Source organism: Tigriopus californicus, chromosome 2 (genome assembly GCF_007210705.1).
Source record: "Tigriopus californicus strain San Diego chromosome 2, Tcal_SD_v2.1, whole genome shotgun sequence".
Lineage (NCBI taxonomy): Eukaryota > Metazoa > Arthropoda > Copepoda > Harpacticoida > Harpacticidae > Tigriopus > Tigriopus californicus.
The window spans coordinates 1,957,454-1,976,732 of record NC_081441.1 but is presented as its reverse complement, the minus strand read 5'-3'; the positions used below and the strand labels follow the sequence as shown (position 1 = coordinate 1,976,732).

The window sequence follows — 19,279 nt, the reverse complement described above, 5'->3', positions numbered from 1 at the left end:
TAAGTTACTAGATATGATGCCTGAAGGCACAAAAGTGCCTGTCTCTGCTACAATAGTACTCTCTTTTACTGCCTCAATGGTTCTTGATTGATCCCTATGGTCAGGATCCATTGCATGCAGCTCCATCCAGGAGAGAGTGAGAGAAAGAACGAGAGAGGGCTCCAAATTATCTGCCCTTGGCGTTTCTCTCTCTTGCAAATCAATTTCACACTCTCCCAGCGAGCATTGGACCATATGAAAAGATCCTTTCTTTCACTCTTGAGCTCTATTTCCCTCCAGTAGTATGTTGCTACTTCCCATGGAAAACGAGAAAGAAAGTGCTGCAAGGGGAGGAGGAGGGCGTCTTGACCTCTTAAATTTGCCCCCTCCCTTGGTCCAGTCTTGTCAACAAACTCTCCGGGTACCAAGGGATCTCTGTACTGTATTTGGTGAAGTACTTCGAGTTAGATGGGGTGTCTAACGAACAATCCCCGCGGATGAAATACCTGTCAAGAATAATCCAAACTACATCAGGTCTGTCACTTCCATATCTCAAGGAGGCACATTTTCTCTCCGACAGATCAGGAGGGAGATTAGATTCTTGGAGAAAAAAAAGCGACGAATAGAAGGTTAGCGCGTTTGACAGGATTCCAAATGAGGAACATGTTCGCGATCTTCAGCTTGGAGAGCCATGTCTCCAGAGGCTTTGAATCTCCAAGATCTCTCTCTGAAGATAAACTTTCACTTCCAAATGAAGAGGAAGATCGGGGACATACGTTAGGGAGGAGCCAAACTTGTAATAGTGGCGGCGACGGCGGCGACGGCAAATGAGTGGCTGTTCCACAAGGGATCTGGATTTATGTTTGTGGTATTTTCCCGAGGGTTGGAACACTTTCGTTCCAAAAGAGGGTAGGGGTAGACTTGGGGTCTGATGTGGGAGAAATGCTTCAAGCGTGATATTGAGTAACTTCTTGGCTATCAGGATTTATGGGGCACCAATTCACGGCTGGCTGTTCATGTGTGGAACAATGTGGAACATTTTCTTTAGGGGTGTGAGTTCCATTATCGGAGGGAGCGATTCTCAAAGTGGAATTTGAAGACCCATTCTCATCGTTCTATATCATTGTGATGCGGCGAAAGAGCGAGTAAAAAAAGAGGAATGGAGATCGTACTCCACGGTGGTTCCAACTAATGGGTCACCTTTGGCACGGTGTATGGATCACCTCGCAAGTGGTTCCACCCTCCTTGTCCGTGTCTCAACTTGTGGTGGGAAGAATGCTTGCTAAATTATTCAGCCTCACAATATTCGCCGCTCGAGAATGGGATGGAGAGAGTACTCGTTCCCCCGTCTTCTCGTCGGGAACCAACCTTCAGTGGTCCATTCCATTTGAAACATCTTCACGCACACACACCTGGCATCATCAAATATGTTCCAAACGAGAAGATTGTATGGCTACAGGCCAAAGAAGGCTTGGCATCTTCTGAAGCTTCAGTCTGATCCCCGTCAATAGTGAAAAGTCATGGCTTGAAGAGTGCCAAAATATTCCTTTGATAGTTCCATCCATGACTTTGACTTCTGCTTACTTGTTGCAATATTACTTTCCCCCTCTGCTTTCTCGCCCAGAGGTTGGAAGCCATAAAATGACAACAAAAAAAAACTTTTACCTCCCCGTGTACATCTTTCCATTTCATGGTAGTCATAAAATAAGAACACTATGCAGACAGTATCGGTCTCCTTTCAAGAAGAGTGCTTGATGTTTGGTGAACCCGGCTGTGCCTCGTCGATTTTAGTAGATGGCGCTCGCTCTCTGTGAGCAAAATGAAGTCATTTTTCACATTCCGCCCTTGATCCAAAATGCTAAATGAACTGGAAAAACGTTGGTGTGCCTTGTTCCGAATACTAAAGTGCTTCAAAAAAACATAAACGAGCGGAACGCCTGGCTGCATTTATGAATCTACTTCAAGCCAAATGAATACATGACTCAGCGGTAAAGACGACCTCAGCCATTTTTGAGTGAGCAAAATCCAAAATGACGTCTCACTCTTGTCCTTCCCGAGAACTAACCGTAAACCCGGGGACTCCTGAAACCATTTGGTTTGAACGGTTTGCCTGTGAAAAGAAACGCCAGCCAGACCCCCGACAAAGCAACAAATGGACACTTGTCAAGCCAGATTTGGATTGATTGTTCCAAACTTAAAGGGATCAAGGAAGTTCGCCCCACGATCCACCACCGAGAACCAGAACGAAGCGACCACGCCGCCGACGCGAGTGGAACAATGGAACAAGAAACAACACTTTTATGGCTCTTTCAGACACTTCCAATGGCACGGGATATATACTTGTAGGGAAGAAGTCCGACCACATTTCTCTCAATCGCCATTGAGAGGGTTCAATATGTTGGAATGAAAAGATCCTAACGTATTTCTGAAAGACGTATGTAATGCAAACCCAAGACTACGTCAAGAGGAAAAAGGTAGCAACTCAATTTCAAGGCATCAAAAGTTTTGGCGTAAAGTTTGGCATTGTTTGTTCCAGTCCGGAACACATCTTGAACAGAAATGAAGGCAACTCCTTTCACGAGCACTGAGAGAATTGCCTCTATTGGCCAAAGATCCACAACGAAATCGCAACCAAAAAACCGCTCTGATCTCCTCTGTCTTTCCATATGAAAATGCAAATGGTATACCTGAATATTAGCAATGTGGTAAACAGAAATGAATTTGGCTTAAAAAGCATATTCGTCAAAACTTGAATTATGTTTTTCTGAACATCTCGTTTACTTCTACCTTTTCACTAGTGTATATCTACCGACACGAGTTGAACTCATCAATTTGGAACCAGTCGTTTATCTCCACTCTATAATATTATCAAAGTCTTTCCACCGATATTCAGGCCAAAATGAAGATCACAAGAAAAAAAACAAAATATCCTGGATAGAGTCAAGAAAAAAAAATTATTGTTTCTTAAAGAATTGACACGAGATTCGCAATATGGTTTGCATGTGTTCCGATGATTTTGATCAGTGATCTAGATGCAACAGAGCAGAGCGAGCCATTTTCTCCTTCGAGTTCCACGGCCATTTTTCTGGAACATGATGAGTGAAGCCTGCCATATTAGGAGGGCGAAGGAACCTTTCAAAACCTTTAAAAGAAGGGGGCGAGAGAGAAACAGAGGAGAAACATAGGAGCATAGGAGAGAGAGAGAGAGAGAGAGCCGATGCAGAAAAAAAGTTTGAATTACATCAATCAAATTGCATTCTCTAACACTGGCGGCGCCCGGCTAAATTTTTCTTAACCACTTCAAACTTGGGAGGGCCTCTAATTTCTCTGGAAACACACAAAAACCACCTTGGCGCCACTAGAGCCAGCTCAAAAGCCGACCAACCCAAGATTAATTATTAGGCTGGCTTCTCCTCAAAAATGATTTATAAGGAAGTTTCAGGTCTGGCAAGGGCTTTGAAAAAAAAAGATGAGTAATAACAGGAGAAGCGGCATCTGCTTTCGAGTCCAACTACTATACCAAGTACTTGTACAATGAAAGTGTATCTTCAATATATATATATATATATATAGTCGTAGCTCTGCGCACAATTCGGGTAAAGAGAACCAGAAGAAGATGGAGATCACACTCCGGATCTAGAGGATTATGGAAGACGGGACTTTCTCCTTCTTTCTTTCTTTCTCCTTCATACATATGCAAAATACTTAGATAATGTGCCCTGTGGCCCTTTCTGGAGTCGTGTCTTGCTATTAACTACTCGCAATGTCTGCTCTGGTCATACCAATGGCTTTTGGTGCAGTGAGCACAAAGTCAGGAAGGCAAGATCTTATGACGAAAGGTGAAGAATAGGTCCTGGGGCGGGTGAAAAAGGGAGCATACCTAAAGTGATCCTCAAGGTTGAAAAGACCACGATGATTCCTATTTCTCGTTCCTTCATTATCAAGTCTTCTTTCCGTTTCCCATGCAGACGAGGGAGATCGCAGATTGGAACAGAGGTCGGAATAATGAAAGAGGCACACACAGAGAGACAGAGAGGGAGAGAGAGGGAGAGAAACCGTCACGAGGAAATTGGTTTTTGTCAACATTGGAAATCTCATTGGCGTACAAACAAGGCTAACACGAGATCCACGACGAAATATGGCTGAAGGTGAGCGGCAGAATTGATATCTTCAACAAAAACCATGCATGCGTCACCAGAAAGAAGAAGAAGAAAGAGGAAGGTTATAACGCCTTCTTGGCCTTTCCGTTGATCTCCCAGAAGTCGAGGAATGTAAGCAAAAAAGGCCATTTGGTGTGAAGGAATGAACGAACAGATGGAACAGGACGGCGTTCATTCATGTATACTGCAGTATTGGAAGTGGTGGGCACATTTCCGACACATATTCCTCCGCTTGATCTTTGTTCGCACTTTTTTTTAAGGAAGAAGCGGGGGGGAATGTTCCTAAGAAGGCAAAGAAAAAGAAGATCTTTCCTCTGTTCCTCTTGTTCCACCATCTGTTCGTCCAAGAAAGTCGGGAAAAGAGAGAAATAATGAGGCAAAGGCTCCTCCAAGTTTGAGGATAAATGTATGATTGCGCTACATGGAATATGATAATTGGAACACTTCTGACATATGGAACATGTGCGTTTGCTGGGAGAGGGAAGAGGCCAATGCCCGTTTGATCTTGCCACAAAGCTGCGGTTTTGGAGGTCGTGAAAACAAGTGCCGAGTTTCCGACATGATTGGATCATTGATCAGGCCGGATGCATAAACAAGGGCGTTGGGTGGAACAACATGCAAATAGCTCATCAAATCCCGCATTATTGTCTTTTGCGAGAGCAAGAATTAACAATTTATCCCAAAGGAGGGCCTCTTTTATGTACTGTATATCCTCTCGCCCCAGGAGGCTTTGGCTCTGGCCGAGTTGTGGGACTGAGAATTCTATGAAAGAAATGGCACTCACCGAAGAACATGCCTCTACCATGAACCATTGCCGATACCTGACATTTAATATCGGAATTCCATCAATTATGCAGTTTCATCCCACCATCGAGCAGTCACAAGGAAAGAGGAAAGACGAAAAAAGGTTGGTTTGAACAGAAGAACAAGGCCATGAGAATGGCGCCTTCTCAAACTCCGATTGGGCGTAGGGAACTCAAATGAAAGTGATCTTCAGGGATGGGATCCTTAGGATGGGGAATGGAGCTACACATGCGTACGTATTCTATCAAGCATGAGGGAAAAGAAGGCAAACTTGGTATGGTATCTGAAGGCCGCTGATTTGGTGGGAAAATATCGAACCAATCGTTGGGAGAAATGCAAAACTAAACGGAGAATAGCGTGACGAAAACTCGTTTCAAGCCTTCTCTTTCTTCCCACTATTTAGGCTTTGAACCATTCCTACTTCAGATAGTTCTTGTGCCATAGACCTCTGGAACATATGGACATGAAGGTTGACTCATTGCGGAACATGTTTATTTGAACCTCCATGAATGTTGCCAAGGTCATGGAAAGAAAAAATCTAAATATTTTTGGACCTCAGCGGCGGCTCCAAGTGCAATCTTGGGGACTTAATCAAACTAAAACCATTCCTGACAAGAAGACATTTGTTAATGTCTTTGCGAGACACAAAATCACACTGCCATTTTTACATTGATGAGCCGAACAAGAAAATAAAGCGAAGCAAGCCAAACTTAAAAACTGACTACCATGGTTACTTTGGCTACTACCACTATGACTAACCGAGAAGGACAAAAAAGAGCCACCCTGAAATGATTTGCTTTTTGTTTGATGCCCCCTCCTTTGGGTTTATACCACTTGGCAATTTTTTGGGCAAGTTAGCTTCTGCTGTCAGAAGTTGCCTTTGGAAGTGTTCGTTTAACCAGAAGCAAGTTAGATTTCCGTTTTGTACCAGGGTGACCAACTAAGAGCCATGCATAGTTATACAAATGACTTGACTCCGACAAAATATGTTGTTTTCATGTCGAGCAAAATTGAATGAGAGAGACGGATCGGATGGGCGAACGAGCACAAGAGAAACTCGAATATCTGCTCGAGATACGAACAACATTTTTGTCGGAGTCTACAAATTACTATAGAGACGATGCGAACCTTTTCAAGCTAGATGGGACACACGGCAACTAAACAAACGAACACTTTTCTTTCAAGACAAATGGTACTGTTTCATTTTCTTTCTTTCAAGTGCTTTGATTATTTTTGGATGCAATCACATTTTTTTTTTTTGAAAAAGCATATGACTTCTTCAGTCGCGCTAAACTTTAATATACCGGTAGGTTGCATTAATTTGCAGATTGTAAACCAATGTTCTAGACCGTAGAATGATGAAATTGATGATGACGACTCTCTTTGCTATTTAATTAGCTCGAACACATAGGAGAAATCCACCCCAGATAACTATGGACTCGCCTCTTATCTACAGCCACATACCTCGCAAAGTACCAAGCTTGAATGCTGTCGTTTAACTCTCGTATTGGTCCAGCATTGCAATGGAGTGCTTGCGACTCCCAAAGCACCCTTCCCATCAATACCACAAACGTATTTGGGCGTTTGCTTTTACTTGGTTATCCTGCTGATGTCTGATGTGATCGGGAGCAGCTGTCGTGTCCATAGATCTGTGACAGTTGGTGTGACAAGTACAAAAGTGGGGGAGAATCGGCAAAACATCATGATGATATTGGTCTCCAGTCATATTCCCAAGGGACAACACCTAAAAATCGTCTGTGGAGTCCACTGAGCTGAGCATAGTGACATTCGCCAAAGGCAACCGCTTGTAATGCTCCTCTTTTGTGGCTGGTAAATTGCCTTCTTTCATTCGAACTCTCATTAGGTATTATTTATTGTTCCACAGGGTACAAGCAGTTCATTCCAAGCCCATGGGCGGATTGCCTAACAATTTCACTCAGTGTTTCTACAGACATGGTTTCCAAAGGGTATGTTACCAACATGGAGGATACTGATATCCATCAAATGGCGCCGTTGCACTTTAGACGGAACAACGACAATCCTTGGGTAAGTAGAATGTAGTGGTTGAGGCGGGATAATGGGGTTCATTCATTTTCTCGATTCTACCACGTTCATATCTTGTTATTGCAAAATCAGATCTTAGTGTATGGCAATGTTTCATCTCTAAGCCCAAACCCAAGAAAAGGACAATTTTAAGATCAAAATAGCTGTGCTAAAATGGCTGTTAAAAAAACATCATGACACTGTGTAACACAACCAGGGTTGATGAACGGGGCGGTTCAAACGGTGCTTATTGACCATGCACTTGCATGGCTGCCATGCTTTGACAAGTTAACTAAGGTGATAGATTAACCAGACGGCGAGCCATATTGTACTACCTTGTGATTAACATGCATTGGTTGTTGTCATCGCCGTCGTCACATTCCCTGCCTTTCTTTTTGGTTCCACTCCTTGGTCGAGGAGTGTCCTGCATAATCCAGTTTGTGGATCAGTGGCACATCAATGTGATTTCCCTCCAGGCCATGAAGATCCATCCATCCCCACACCTGCTCATGACAGGCTCTGCAAACAACCTATCCATTGTGCGGGAATATCCCAGTCAAAACGTGCAGTACAAACATATTGATAGCTCCTTCCAAACAAAACTTGAATATGAAAACATGGCACAGGAAGCGCCAAAGCTTTGATTCCCAACACAAACCTGAATATGAATGGACAATGCGGGAGATCAGAATAAGGAAATCATTTCCATGATTAGGGTACAGGGGGGCAGGGTCTGAAAGTACACAATTCAGTGAAAGAAGCCATGAAACGGTAACTAGAAGGTGAAACCAATAAAAGCCAGAAAGCTTTTGTTTTTAGTCTTATTTAGTCCGGGTCGTTGTCCAAAAGAGCCTCGAAACTAAAGGCTTAAAAGCAAACCCCCATTTAGACTCGACTAATGGGCCAAATAGTCTTGACATTGTTCCCATTTAGAGAGAAGAGGGGCGGATAACAAAGGGAAAAAGAAAGAGACTCGAGTGGTACGAAATGGCTTCATTTCCCTACAAATATTGAGCAGTTAGGCGGGTAAAGTCGATGCATTTCTCTATTCCTCGTCTCGGGAAAATCTCCTCTTGCATGTCTGTGTATATCCAGTCATCTGCCAGAGCTAATGAAATATTAATCCATTCGTATTTGCAGATGTACCGGAGAGTATCGAAGGATTTCCTTGGCCACTCAATTGTTTCGAAGAACACTGGAAATTGTCACTTGGCGAGCTTCCCTCAATATTCACGGTATTCCAATTATGCCCCTTTCTACGTCTGCGAAGCCAGTTCAGAGTGATCTAAACTTTAAAAGGAAAAAAGTGCTAACGGGAGACGCAGTGGACAAAAAAAGCATGACACGTCCTGCGAGTACAGCCATCCAATCACCTAAAAACCTTGAAATGTGCTTTGAAATATTGGGCCGCTCATTCATCATCTTCAAATGTTCCAGGGACAGTAGGAGCATCAATCATGGACCCCAAATCGCTTATGTTAACCAGTGTGGTGTTCCAGATTTGGGTCACGGGACCGCGAGAGTGCCAATCATTTGACGCACCTGCTACCCGCCCAACCTTTAATCAGCGCCAATTTCTCTTGACTTCAGACTCCTTCCCTTAAAGCCCAGCCTTTCCCTCCAAATCGGCGAGCATGGCGAGTGTGCCAACCAAGTATGGAACACCCAGGAACAGTGTTGGAACAAATCATAGGGGCCTCACCTGACTTTTGGAACACCCATTCCCAAGCTACTATCCTTGGGGAGGCCTCCACTCTTTCAGCTGGGACTGCGAGCATAAAGGCATAGATCCAGTCGACAGGGTAGATTGGGCTATTTTATGCCTCGTCATGACTTTGCCCAAACGAAGGAACCCACAGCCTAACCAAGTAGATGATCTACACACCTCGTCCCTTTCTGGATTATGGTATGGTAGAAGAGAATCAAGCCAGCGAAGTCATCAATCATAATTGCGCTTTAGCCATGCAAACAAGCCAAGAAGGATACACTTGAGGGGGGAGGGAGAAGAGCACCAATACAGGAGGATTCGGAATTGCAGCTTACGTCAATGGCAGAAGGGAGTACAACCGCCCCTTAAACATGGGCTGGCTCGTCGGAAGAAGGGGATGAAAAGGCCAAACTACTTGACCAGATCCTATAACAAGTTGCGATTATCATTTTACCAGGGAACGAATGCCCGCACCTCACTTGGCGTGTGAATATCCCCTGAAATGGGGTATATCTGATTGCCGCTTCCATCAGCCTCAACATATTCATGCAACGGCAATTTGTCTTCATTTGTGAGGCTCGGGAAGAAACGGGTTCTGGCACTAGGCTCTGAGAGAATTGTCATGGGGATCAGACAAAGTGGATCCAAACGACGCCTAGAAAAAATCCAACAACTGTGAGATCAGAGAGCTCAGCTTTGTGCAGTAGGATGAATAATTTCGTTCTATATGGAGCGCCCCTTCTTTGGCCACCTTCAACCAAATGTGGCAACCAATGCAGACTCTGATGCGAGGATCTGATGTTCCACTTGGTTTGTAAAATGACGGACAGTTTGAACAATAAGATATCGGCCAGATCTGCCAGTTCTGATCAAACGCATGACCAGCCAAACGGGTCAGCTGATGACTTGTTTATTGTTTATTAAACACAGATATAGATAGATAGAGGGGAAACGATCAGACGTTCGCGTGCTAGATTGTCTTTCGAAGATGGAGTCTTGGCCCAGGGCGTTAAATCTATCCTGGCCGTTGAAGTCAACTATTGACAAGTCAATTCAAGCTGCCCCAAAAAGTTGTCATGGAAACGAAGTATGGGAAAATTTGAAATTCTAACCATGGTTGCATAAACGAACAGGATCAACTTGTCACCAATGACAATGTTATTAAATATTTTGAAATTATTGATTCATCACGCCACCTATTCCAAGAAAAACCAGCTTGCTAATCAGCCGGTTATATTTACCATACACACTGCAAACTCATGCTGATGGACAACCAGGGTGACATCAGGCTACTAGGGTGCAATTGGGGCTCCTCGGCCACTTGCAAGCAGATTTCAAGCCTCGCGCTGTGGAGTTTGACGCCAAACTGAGAGTCTGATTAGGTTTTTTTTTATTTATTACTTGAAATTGGCTTCAAATGTGGTTGTCCGAAGCGTTTATTTTGAGGCTTGAACCCCAGTCGGTGCTGCATTTGGCGTTGAAGGCAAATTGCATAATCAAATATTCATACTCTTCAAAGTTCTTTGGGAAGGCGTGGCTGAGGGGAAAATTGGACTTATATACATACGAAAATTGCAGGCCTCGTACAAATCCTTGCAAGCAATATTAATGACAATCATAACACAAGGAACTATCACAAGAAGTCGCAATTGGTTACCATTTCCAGTTCCCAGAGCCCTCTCGAATACAAATACGAATATGAATATGAAATTTTCCATGTACGGCCACGTGTTGGGAGCGTTTAGAACATTTCACAATAGGGCGTCTTTTTCATTTCTGTAGAAATTTGATGCAAAAAGCAAACTTCTCACATTTCCCTTTGGGGAAACCCGACTTCAAAGACGCATGAAGAGAGAAAACCCCAATGCCAATTTTAAAGAAAGACTCTCAAACAAAAACTAAGAGTCCTCTGGAGTCAAAGAAATACTCCCTTCTTCCATCCAGTTGGTTCTCACTTTTAGTCATGCATATTCTCACCAAGAGGGAAAAAGACTCAGGAAGGAGAAGCTTCCCACCCTCCCCAGGAGGCAACCGTCTCATTTCAAAACCACATTAACTCTATTCTAATTCCATAAAAAGGATACAGAAAAATGGAACTCTTTGAGTTCTCGAGGTCCACGTCATTTGGAAAGGTTTTCGCGACAATCATATTCATTCCGACAAAAGCAAACACGCATGCCATTGTCGGCTGTCTTTGGTGAGCTGGAAAGTCTCTCACTGTGAACTTTGTGGCGAGAATCTTGTCGATAACTTTATGCTTGCGAAGGAATCCTGCACTTGCCAGACTCAATCCTCAACTCTTGAATATGAAATTGAATCAGACTCAGCGGCTCTCACTCGGCAGCGTGCATGTCGTAAGTAATGTAGAACCTTCTTCTATTCATTCGAGTCGTCATGCCAATTTCAGGTATATTACTTCTGCGTGTCAGCTCTGAATGAAATCGTCCCTCTCCAAGTCAGAAGTTTGAAACTACAAGATTGAGAACCGGAGATGGTTCGCCTGTACACCCATATGTGATCCATGTGGTGTAGGTAGTATATCCACGCACACTCACTCACGCACTCACACATATCTTCTTTGAATCGGAGGGTTGAGCTGGGCTTCCATGATTATGCAGGCAACAGATCTGAAGATAAATCAAATTCGAACCACCGCCATAACCAAAATAGGCCAGACTTGGTGAATGGGTTTGCTGCTCAAAAACTACTCCAACCACTAATTCCATGGGAACATTGGAACTAATCAACCGACTCAGCCTCGGTTAATCTGATCAAGAACATACATCTTGCGTCTCAAAGAGTTAGAAGAATCGATTGGAGCCGTAGGCTAAATGTAAGGAGGCTGAGCTCAACTCTGGAATTTCGAGGTATATGAAACTGTACAGACACACCTCAAAAATCCAGGAGGGAGAGACGTAGCAGCATCAACTGGAGCATGGAGCATCCAGGACCTCCGACCAACATCGTTCGAGGCCTTGCTTCAAGATAATAGCGAATTCCTTCCCCTCCTCCCTCGTTTCGCTTTATCCCTCCCATGGCCGGGGCAAGAAGATGGAATAGGGAAAGAAATGAAACAAGCAAGTATGGAATGAGGAGAGATAAATCCACAATAGCGCGCGCTCGCTCCCCCCCNCCCCCCCCCAGTTTCTTTGTAAATTTAACCCAACCAACCCCTGCTGTTGTCTGGCCCAGTGATCCTTCTCAAATTTTGGGTCCACAATGTAAATAGTTTATGAACTGCATGACGGAGGTTATGAATGGAGGGGAAATAGGCCAGCCGAGGAGGAACTTTAAGAATTGGGAGGGTGTTTTGCTTTATGGGGCTACAATTTGACAGCCCAAGAAAGAAAAGTACCAAGGACTATCTGCTGAGCTTGCGTAACGAGCTTGAGAATGGATCCATTTTTCATGGCTTGGGAGAGATTTCAAGAAAATATGGACCCCCGATGGTACTCTAGTCCGCACGAGAACATTTGGTAGACTAGGCAAGATTTTGCCATTTTGATGAGTGTCATTGAGGAGGGGTCTCAGCCTGATCTAGTGCTTGAGACTTCAAAGAGGTGCCATAAACAGTGGAATTTCTTGGTTATGATCGCAATGGGAGATAGTAATCGGAGCTGTACTTACTTTTTCCAAGGGTCTGTGCCACCAGGAAGGCCAAGATCTGGCAGAGAGAGACGCCAAAAGTCCCTCTCATTTTTGAGCACCACCTAAAATAACAAGATTGGTAGGAGCTGAAAAAAACCATTCCCATCCTTACTGACTGTGAAATCTTTGGACAAGGTCATTTGAGATCAGTCAGAGAGGGTCGTGTAAGGATGGAGTGTGCAAGGAAATAAAGGTTCAAAGGTTCCAGGGTGTAAGAGAGACAGGTCAGCTATCGAGTTCCTCGGGAGCTCTTGTCAGCTGTTTGATTTCCACTCCACTATTCTTGTCTTCATGTCTTCATGTCTTCACCCCCGCTCTCCTAGTCACACTAGCTTTTTCTTTTGTCAGGCAACCGGTTCCGTAACCAAATTTCATCGTATTGTCCTTGGGAAAAGGATGGTTTGTTTAAATCTTGTAAGCTTTGCCAAAGGCGGCCATTTTTTCCACGTTCCAAAATTAAGTTCTACCTTATGGCAAATGTATTGAAGTCAAAAAACAAATTTTAATCAGTCGTTTCGCCATGTTGCGATAACCACGAAAGACACTACAAATATTAATTAGAGGTGTCCGAGGTATTTTTTGAGAAGGTTCAAAATCCGCCATTTAGCTGCCAATAGGCACTAATGAAGGGAGCCAGTGGAAGCTAGCTGAAAGCCTGGCTAGTGTAGCCTTCTAGACCGTCCGTAATTTCGACCTCTGAGCTTCTTCACTCCCTCCAGAAAGTCTAGGCACGTTCGAAGCACGTGACCAACTCATACTCAACTCTGGCCTCACTCTTGGGGCCTGGACCAGAAACCCGAGCTATTTGTGAGTACCATAGTGGTTGTACTTAATCCCATTAATCTAAAGTCGAAATAAAGAGCGCATTATTTAGTTTTGAAATCTAAGGATTTCTTATTGCGCATTTGTGTTAGGATAGAACACTTGGTGGAAGCAGATATTATGATACAACTGGAGTAATAGACCAGTGGCTTGATCTCTTTTGCAAAAACTTCCATTTCAGTTTAGATCAAACTGGAGTCACCACGAAGGAGCACTGTCAAGATCTTCTAAGAGTCCATTGGTCTTTAAAGCTTACTCAAGACGGGAAAAGGAAAAAAAAGAAGGCAAGAGCAAGAAAAAAGGGAGGAAGGGACTTAGCTGAGCTTTTCTGAAAATAAATCAAAAGGAAAATTTAATTTCTCCCGTGGTTTCTTTTCTCTCCCTCGTAACTCTTCCGGGGAAATTAGGGGAAGGAGCAAGGAACAAGATGGGCACAAATTAGAAGTCGAAACACAATCTGGAGCCATATTTGAGATGGACAGGGAGAGACTTCATCTTGGAAATGCAACTTATCAAGAAATTCCTGAACACTTGGCTCATGGATCATCTCGTTTTTAGAGGAGGCTGTGACATGGCACTAAAGTAAATATTTTGTTGCATTTCCACAAAGAGCGAGAGAGAGGGAGAGCGTCACGAGTGAAGAAGCCCGGGAAAATGCACCAATTGTTCCCTGGATGTGCATTTCCACTTCCAGCCCCATGTTCCCTATAGCGGGTTCCACCCCTTCGCGGCCATAAAAGGGCGATTCTTTAAGCTTCAAAAAGTTGTGCCCGGAACGCGTGTGCTGAACTTGAAGAATATCTCGTCCTTTTCAATGGTGTAATTAAATCTAACACTACCAGAAAGTGTCACCCACGACATCAGTAAACCATTTATTTTCGGATCCTGCACCATCAACTCCACACCAAGGGCCACGTGGTAGGTTTCGTCTAAAGTGCACACATTTTCGCGATGCATTCGCAATTCATAACTCTCTGTCATGGAGCTGCAGGTGCCAGCGAGTTTGGGCACCCTAAACCGCAACGTTAAACCGACCTGTTCCATCCAAGAAATTGGAGAGGGGGAGAAGGAGGAGAAGGCAACTGCCATACAACCCAATTCTGGCTTGATGCCAATCACGAACCAAACAGGATATTCGCATGATTAATCCACTCGCTGAGTGTGTACTTTCCACGGGAAAAAAAGCTAATCTTAGACATCCCGAGGACAAACTAAATGGCCTCATGAAAACTGCGAACTGCGATGCATTTCGGCTCATTTCTTGATCATGGCTCCCCCCCCNATAAAAAAAAACCCCTGACTTTTTCGACTCTTTGTCGTGTTTTCTCGATGTGGACCAGGCTGGTCTAATTTCTGGGTAATTGCGATGGAACTCAATTTGGAAGTCTCTCCGTCTGTATGTTTCCTGACATGCTCGAAGTGGAAAAGCCGGGAAATGTCGTTCTACCTTCCTTCAAATTAGCATCAGAGAAGCGACGGAGGAAAAAATCGGAACAATTGGATTCTTCGAGTCGCTTTCTGAACACTGTTAAAATCATTATATTTGAAGACAATCTTCCACTCTTTATAAAGAGTGACTTGTTTAAAATGTCGTTTTTTGCTAGACGGTGCTCGAAAAAAAAGTAGTTCCAAGGTTTACTGCATCTATCCTTCATATCTTGGAATCAAGAAATTTGTTTCACCTTTAAAACCTTTGTTTAGCGATATGAGTAAATCTCAAATAGCGTCGTATATTACCTTCAAATCTGCAAGCAGAACCAGCTAGTCAAAGCTAAATCAGTCAAACACCAGAGTTTATGTATGATTTTAGTGGGTTATGGGTCACGGTAAACTCATTTTGTCAGTGACTTGGCTGGAGACTTGAAAGCGACCGAATATACTCGTACGTACTACAATCTAGATTGGCCATCTGTACTATCTGAAAAACTTTATCGGCGATGGAAGATCAGCATTTAGAGTGCATACGTAGTGGCACAACTCATTGAAGAGGTGATCCCTCTCCCCCTTTCTACCTTGAAGTTGTAAGGATCAACTAGAAAGTTGGATCAACCCAGGGAGAATCTACGAGCAGTCGTTGAAAGGCATTGAAATGAAGCTTGACGTCTCTACCAAGAGATCAAATAGAAAAATAAACATGATTTCACGGGAGAAGGTAAAAAAAACCACATGGAACGATTCCGACTCAGAGACCGGCTGTCCTTTCCTCTTTTCTACTGACTCACTTCCAGATAGATCCTCAAAGGACCTTGCTTCTCAGCTTAACTCATAGCGACACAAGTACCTTTTCACTATATTGGAACCCCCTTTCCGAGACAGTCCCTTTGGGGTTTTGCAGAAATCCAACGGAAATCAAATTTACAACCGAAGTTGACAAAATAACGGGAACGAGCCGGCAGTGGTCAGATTTCCCAAAAACCAGACTTGCAATGACTTGATTAGTGGAGAAAGTTATCGGTTATTGTGACAAATCCCATTTCTCGGCCTTGGCGTGTCTAATTAGGACTTGAATGGTGATCTGAAAAGCATTTTTTTTGAGCTCTGACAAGAGGATATTCGAGTTTCTTACAATGGAATTGCGTCTTATAAACAAAAGACGCCACCGACAAAATAGGGACCAAATTCTTGGTCTTTTCTCGCCATCCCTTGCAGGTTTTGTTTTGTTCAAGCACGAAGAGCCTTCAATGAGGACAACGCAAAGATATGACAAAGGGATCTTCGTTCGCATTGTCACTCCTCTTTCTCTTTCCCTCTCCTTCTCTCCTTCTCTCTCTGTCTCTCTATCCATGGATCCAGAGGACATTTATATATTCCGGAGGTTTTTATGGGTTGTGTTCTTTCATTTTTATAACCAGGTTATTCAACCATCTCCAGAAGTTCGAGGTACTCAGAGCAGCCTAAAAATCCCCCAGAGGGCAAAGAGAGAGAGCTTTAAAATCCATAAATGAAAAGCTCGAGCACTCATTGAGAGAGATTTTCTCGGATAAAAACGTGGTGCCATTAAAAAGAGAACCAAGAAATGGCCAGAAAAAGAGACTCGTGGACTCGCATGGCTGGGGACACTTTGGGAATCTGGGCCTGGCTCGAAATAATCGCAGCAAGCAAGCAAACTCAGTCGAGTAAGTGCGTATGTATGTTTGAATGAATGTGTGTATGTATGTGGTGTATATGTACGGAAGAGGGAACAACAAAAACTAAATACTTCGGCAGACTAATGAAAAGTGGCAGGCGAATTCTCATCGGGGAGAAAATGCGAGTGCTTCGGTGAAATTGGGTTATCTAGCTCCGTCAAGACAGTGGTGTGTTCAAGGGGTGGATTTAATCAAAAAGAAAACTTTACCTGGGCGAATCCAAAAAGGACTGAAAGTTTGATTGCATCGCCAGAAAAGACTTGCCGTCCCAAAATCAACATTCATCACTTGGGTAGAAGGGGTTATGGAGGTTTCACAGAGCACTACCAGTTACTCGTCATTAGATCCCATTACCGAGTACAAAGGGAAATCCTGCTTGCCTAATTTGCTAACCACTTCCATTTGTGCCTCATCATCCTCTCATGGCTTTTGGCCCGTCAAAAAAGGACCCGACCTTGTTGGTCCATCTCACGAAATAGTACCAAAAGTGTGGTCGTCCATCCCAGTCTCTCCTGGTCTCTCCTGGTCTGGCCTGGTCCCTCCCACCACCTGATGAGGCGGGCACTTCAAACATCCTGTTCCATCTCGAAGCCCTGACAAAATGGGAGAGGGGTCCATATTGTTTCCTTTTCCCTTCTTTTGTCGTTTTCAGGTTGTGTATGTGGGATATTTGGGTCTACCCAATGGACTCGTGACTCGTTGTGGAATGTTGGATGAAGAATTTTAAATATCAGTTTACAACGTTGATCCTGGGTTTGGCTGGGGTCTTCCGAGTCAGGTCACGTTGTCTCTTTAAAACTGGAGTTGAGTGGAGAGGTGGGCTGCAAACTTTCGGGCCCGACTGTATCTCAAAATAGAGCGACAAAAGAGGTTCAGAACAGAAAGAAAACTGGAGAAGCGTCGTTTTACTGTGCAAACAAGACGCTCAGGGAATATCGAGTGCACAACAAATTTCTCGAATACACATTTGGAGACTACGTAACAGTACATGGTATCCATGTGTATGGATCCCCCCAAAACAACAAGATCCGCCCATTCCAGTGAAGACATTTCCCATTCACGGAGGGAAGAGCACATGCTTGAACTTTTTCTCCCATTGTCATTTCTGAAATTAAGATCTATGCCGTTGCAAATTCAATTGCTTGCTAATGTCCCAGATAAGGGCAGAGAGCGGGGACAAAGGAGAAAGAGGAGGGACATTGTTGGAACCAAAGACTCGCTTGTTCCACCGAGCGCAAAGCTGAGCGGGTTCTAATAGAAGTTGTGTAGTAGCAGTGAGAGTAGTTTAATAGTAGCAACCCTTTTTTATTTATGGATCTCCGGGTGAGAAGAAGTCTAGAAAGAAGGGCTGCTCTCTTTCTCTCTACCTCGGTTGTTCCATGTTCTAGTTTGGTGGCTCCTCAAGGAAGTCATGGTCCATACTGTTGCAGAAACCAGGAACTCGGAGCCTGTAAGTTTACCGTGGAACCGGGTAAAACCCGAATGCTACAACTGATCGTTTTGGCACCACGGTTACTGGCCTTCATTGGCTTCCGCGTTTACTTTATATACAAGGGAGACGGCCAATGCAAGATTTTGACCCAAGCCATGGTATGATCCAGCATTCAGCACGTTCTTGGAACGGGTGGTGCACACTTTTTGTCAGATGTGGGAGGGGTACTAGTAGTAGAACACACAAGGTTGAAGCTAATAATTTTCCAGCTTCCAGGCCAGATTTTCCACAAGGGAACAACACTAAAAGCGCAATCTCGACCATCTCGGAACAACTTGGAACGAAATGATTGAAAGAAAAAAAAGGAGGAATAAGAGGGAGAAAAAGGCCTTCTTCCATAGAAGTGTGATTATGATATCTGGAGGTCCCTGGGAATGGTGATTTTTTTTATTATCTTCCACCCTCCAATTGCATCTTCAGGGCCATAAAATTGGAAATGACTTTCTTTGACAAACAACCGTTATTGAGGAAGGCCGAGAGCAAAGAGCAGATATGAACATAAAAGATATCATCCGCACTGATTGGAAGAAGAAATAAGTTTTGGAACAATAGCAAACATAGATCCATCTCCAAAGTGGAGGTAAACCAAAACAACATTAGTGCGGGACCGTCATCATTTATTTACTTCTTGTAAGGCCCAAGACTCCAGCCGGGTAGGTCTCCCGTAGCATGCCACCATTCATCAAACCAAAAGCCTACCTCTGAGTCATATTTGGCTTTTATTTGTGGTTAAGAGCGTTATTGGTGCTCTTTTGGGGTCTTCCACGCTCCCACTAAGCTACCAGACTAAGGTGGCTTTGCTAACCTAAACAAACTTTCAGAGGGACAAAAAATTCAAACCACTCTCAAATGGGTGCCTTATTTGCTCATTAATCTCGCTAGACGGTGCTCAACTAAGGTACTATCTCAGGCCAACTTCAGGGTTGCTATTAAGAATATTCACATGACAATCTACATTAATTGCATATTTTGAATGAATTTAAGGATGCTTTCCTTTCGTTTTTATGACTGAGTATACCTCAGAATATTCCTAACTTTGGGTGACGAAGAACCCTGCTCATCGTCGGTATGTACCTAATCCAGCTTTGTCCAACTCAGAGTAGAAAAACAAGGATTTAATCCGTGATCATTAATCAGGGCCAAGAAGTTACCACCAAATAGAGAAAGGAAACAGTCATTTGTCAGGCTGAACGGGTGGCTTACTTTTCTCAAGGTAAGTTATCATATTTCTAGGTCAAATCATACCTCTCAAATTGGCTTTTAGTGGTCTATACTTGTGCAATTTTACAGTGAATGTATTTGGGTTGAACGTTTTGTTCTCTAGAGGCGGTAGGAGGAACTATACTATGATGTCGGATCAAGACGGGAATAAACGAAAGCTTCTTTTGCGTGGAATGGAATGGGTTGATTCATCCTAATTTACAGAATATGTTCTGGGGAAAGGGCTCACTCACTCCCAACTCAAATATTGTCAAGGTTCAGGCCCTCAAGGTTT

At 43.7% G+C, this 19,279-nt stretch overlaps 1 protein-coding gene and 1 long non-coding RNA gene across 11 annotated transcripts in view; one reads left to right on the top strand and one right to left on the bottom strand.

The window, feature by feature from the left end:
* LOC131892997 (tyrosine-protein phosphatase Lar-like) overlaps nt 1–19,279 on the bottom strand; it is a 65,618-nt gene that overhangs the window by 18,142 nt on the left and 28,197 nt on the right. For 9 of the 10 annotated variants that reach the window (XM_059242895.1, XM_059242898.1, XM_059242900.1 and 6 more), the window contains exon 3: nt 12,322–12,404. In XM_059242895.1, coding sequence (XP_059098878.1) covers nt 12,322–12,391 — 70 coding nt within the window. In that variant the 5' untranslated portion in view covers nt 12,392–12,404. Of the gene's footprint in view, nt 1–12,321; nt 12,429–19,279 lie in introns of all 10 variants that reach the window. The other variant, XM_059242891.1, reaches the window with a different exon arrangement.
* LOC131893009 (uncharacterized) lies at nt 6,439–9,680 on the top strand. Its single transcript, XR_009374628.1, has 3 exons — nt 6,439–6,750; nt 6,829–6,989; nt 8,127–9,680. It is a non-coding gene; the product is annotated as an uncharacterized LOC131893009 (long non-coding RNA).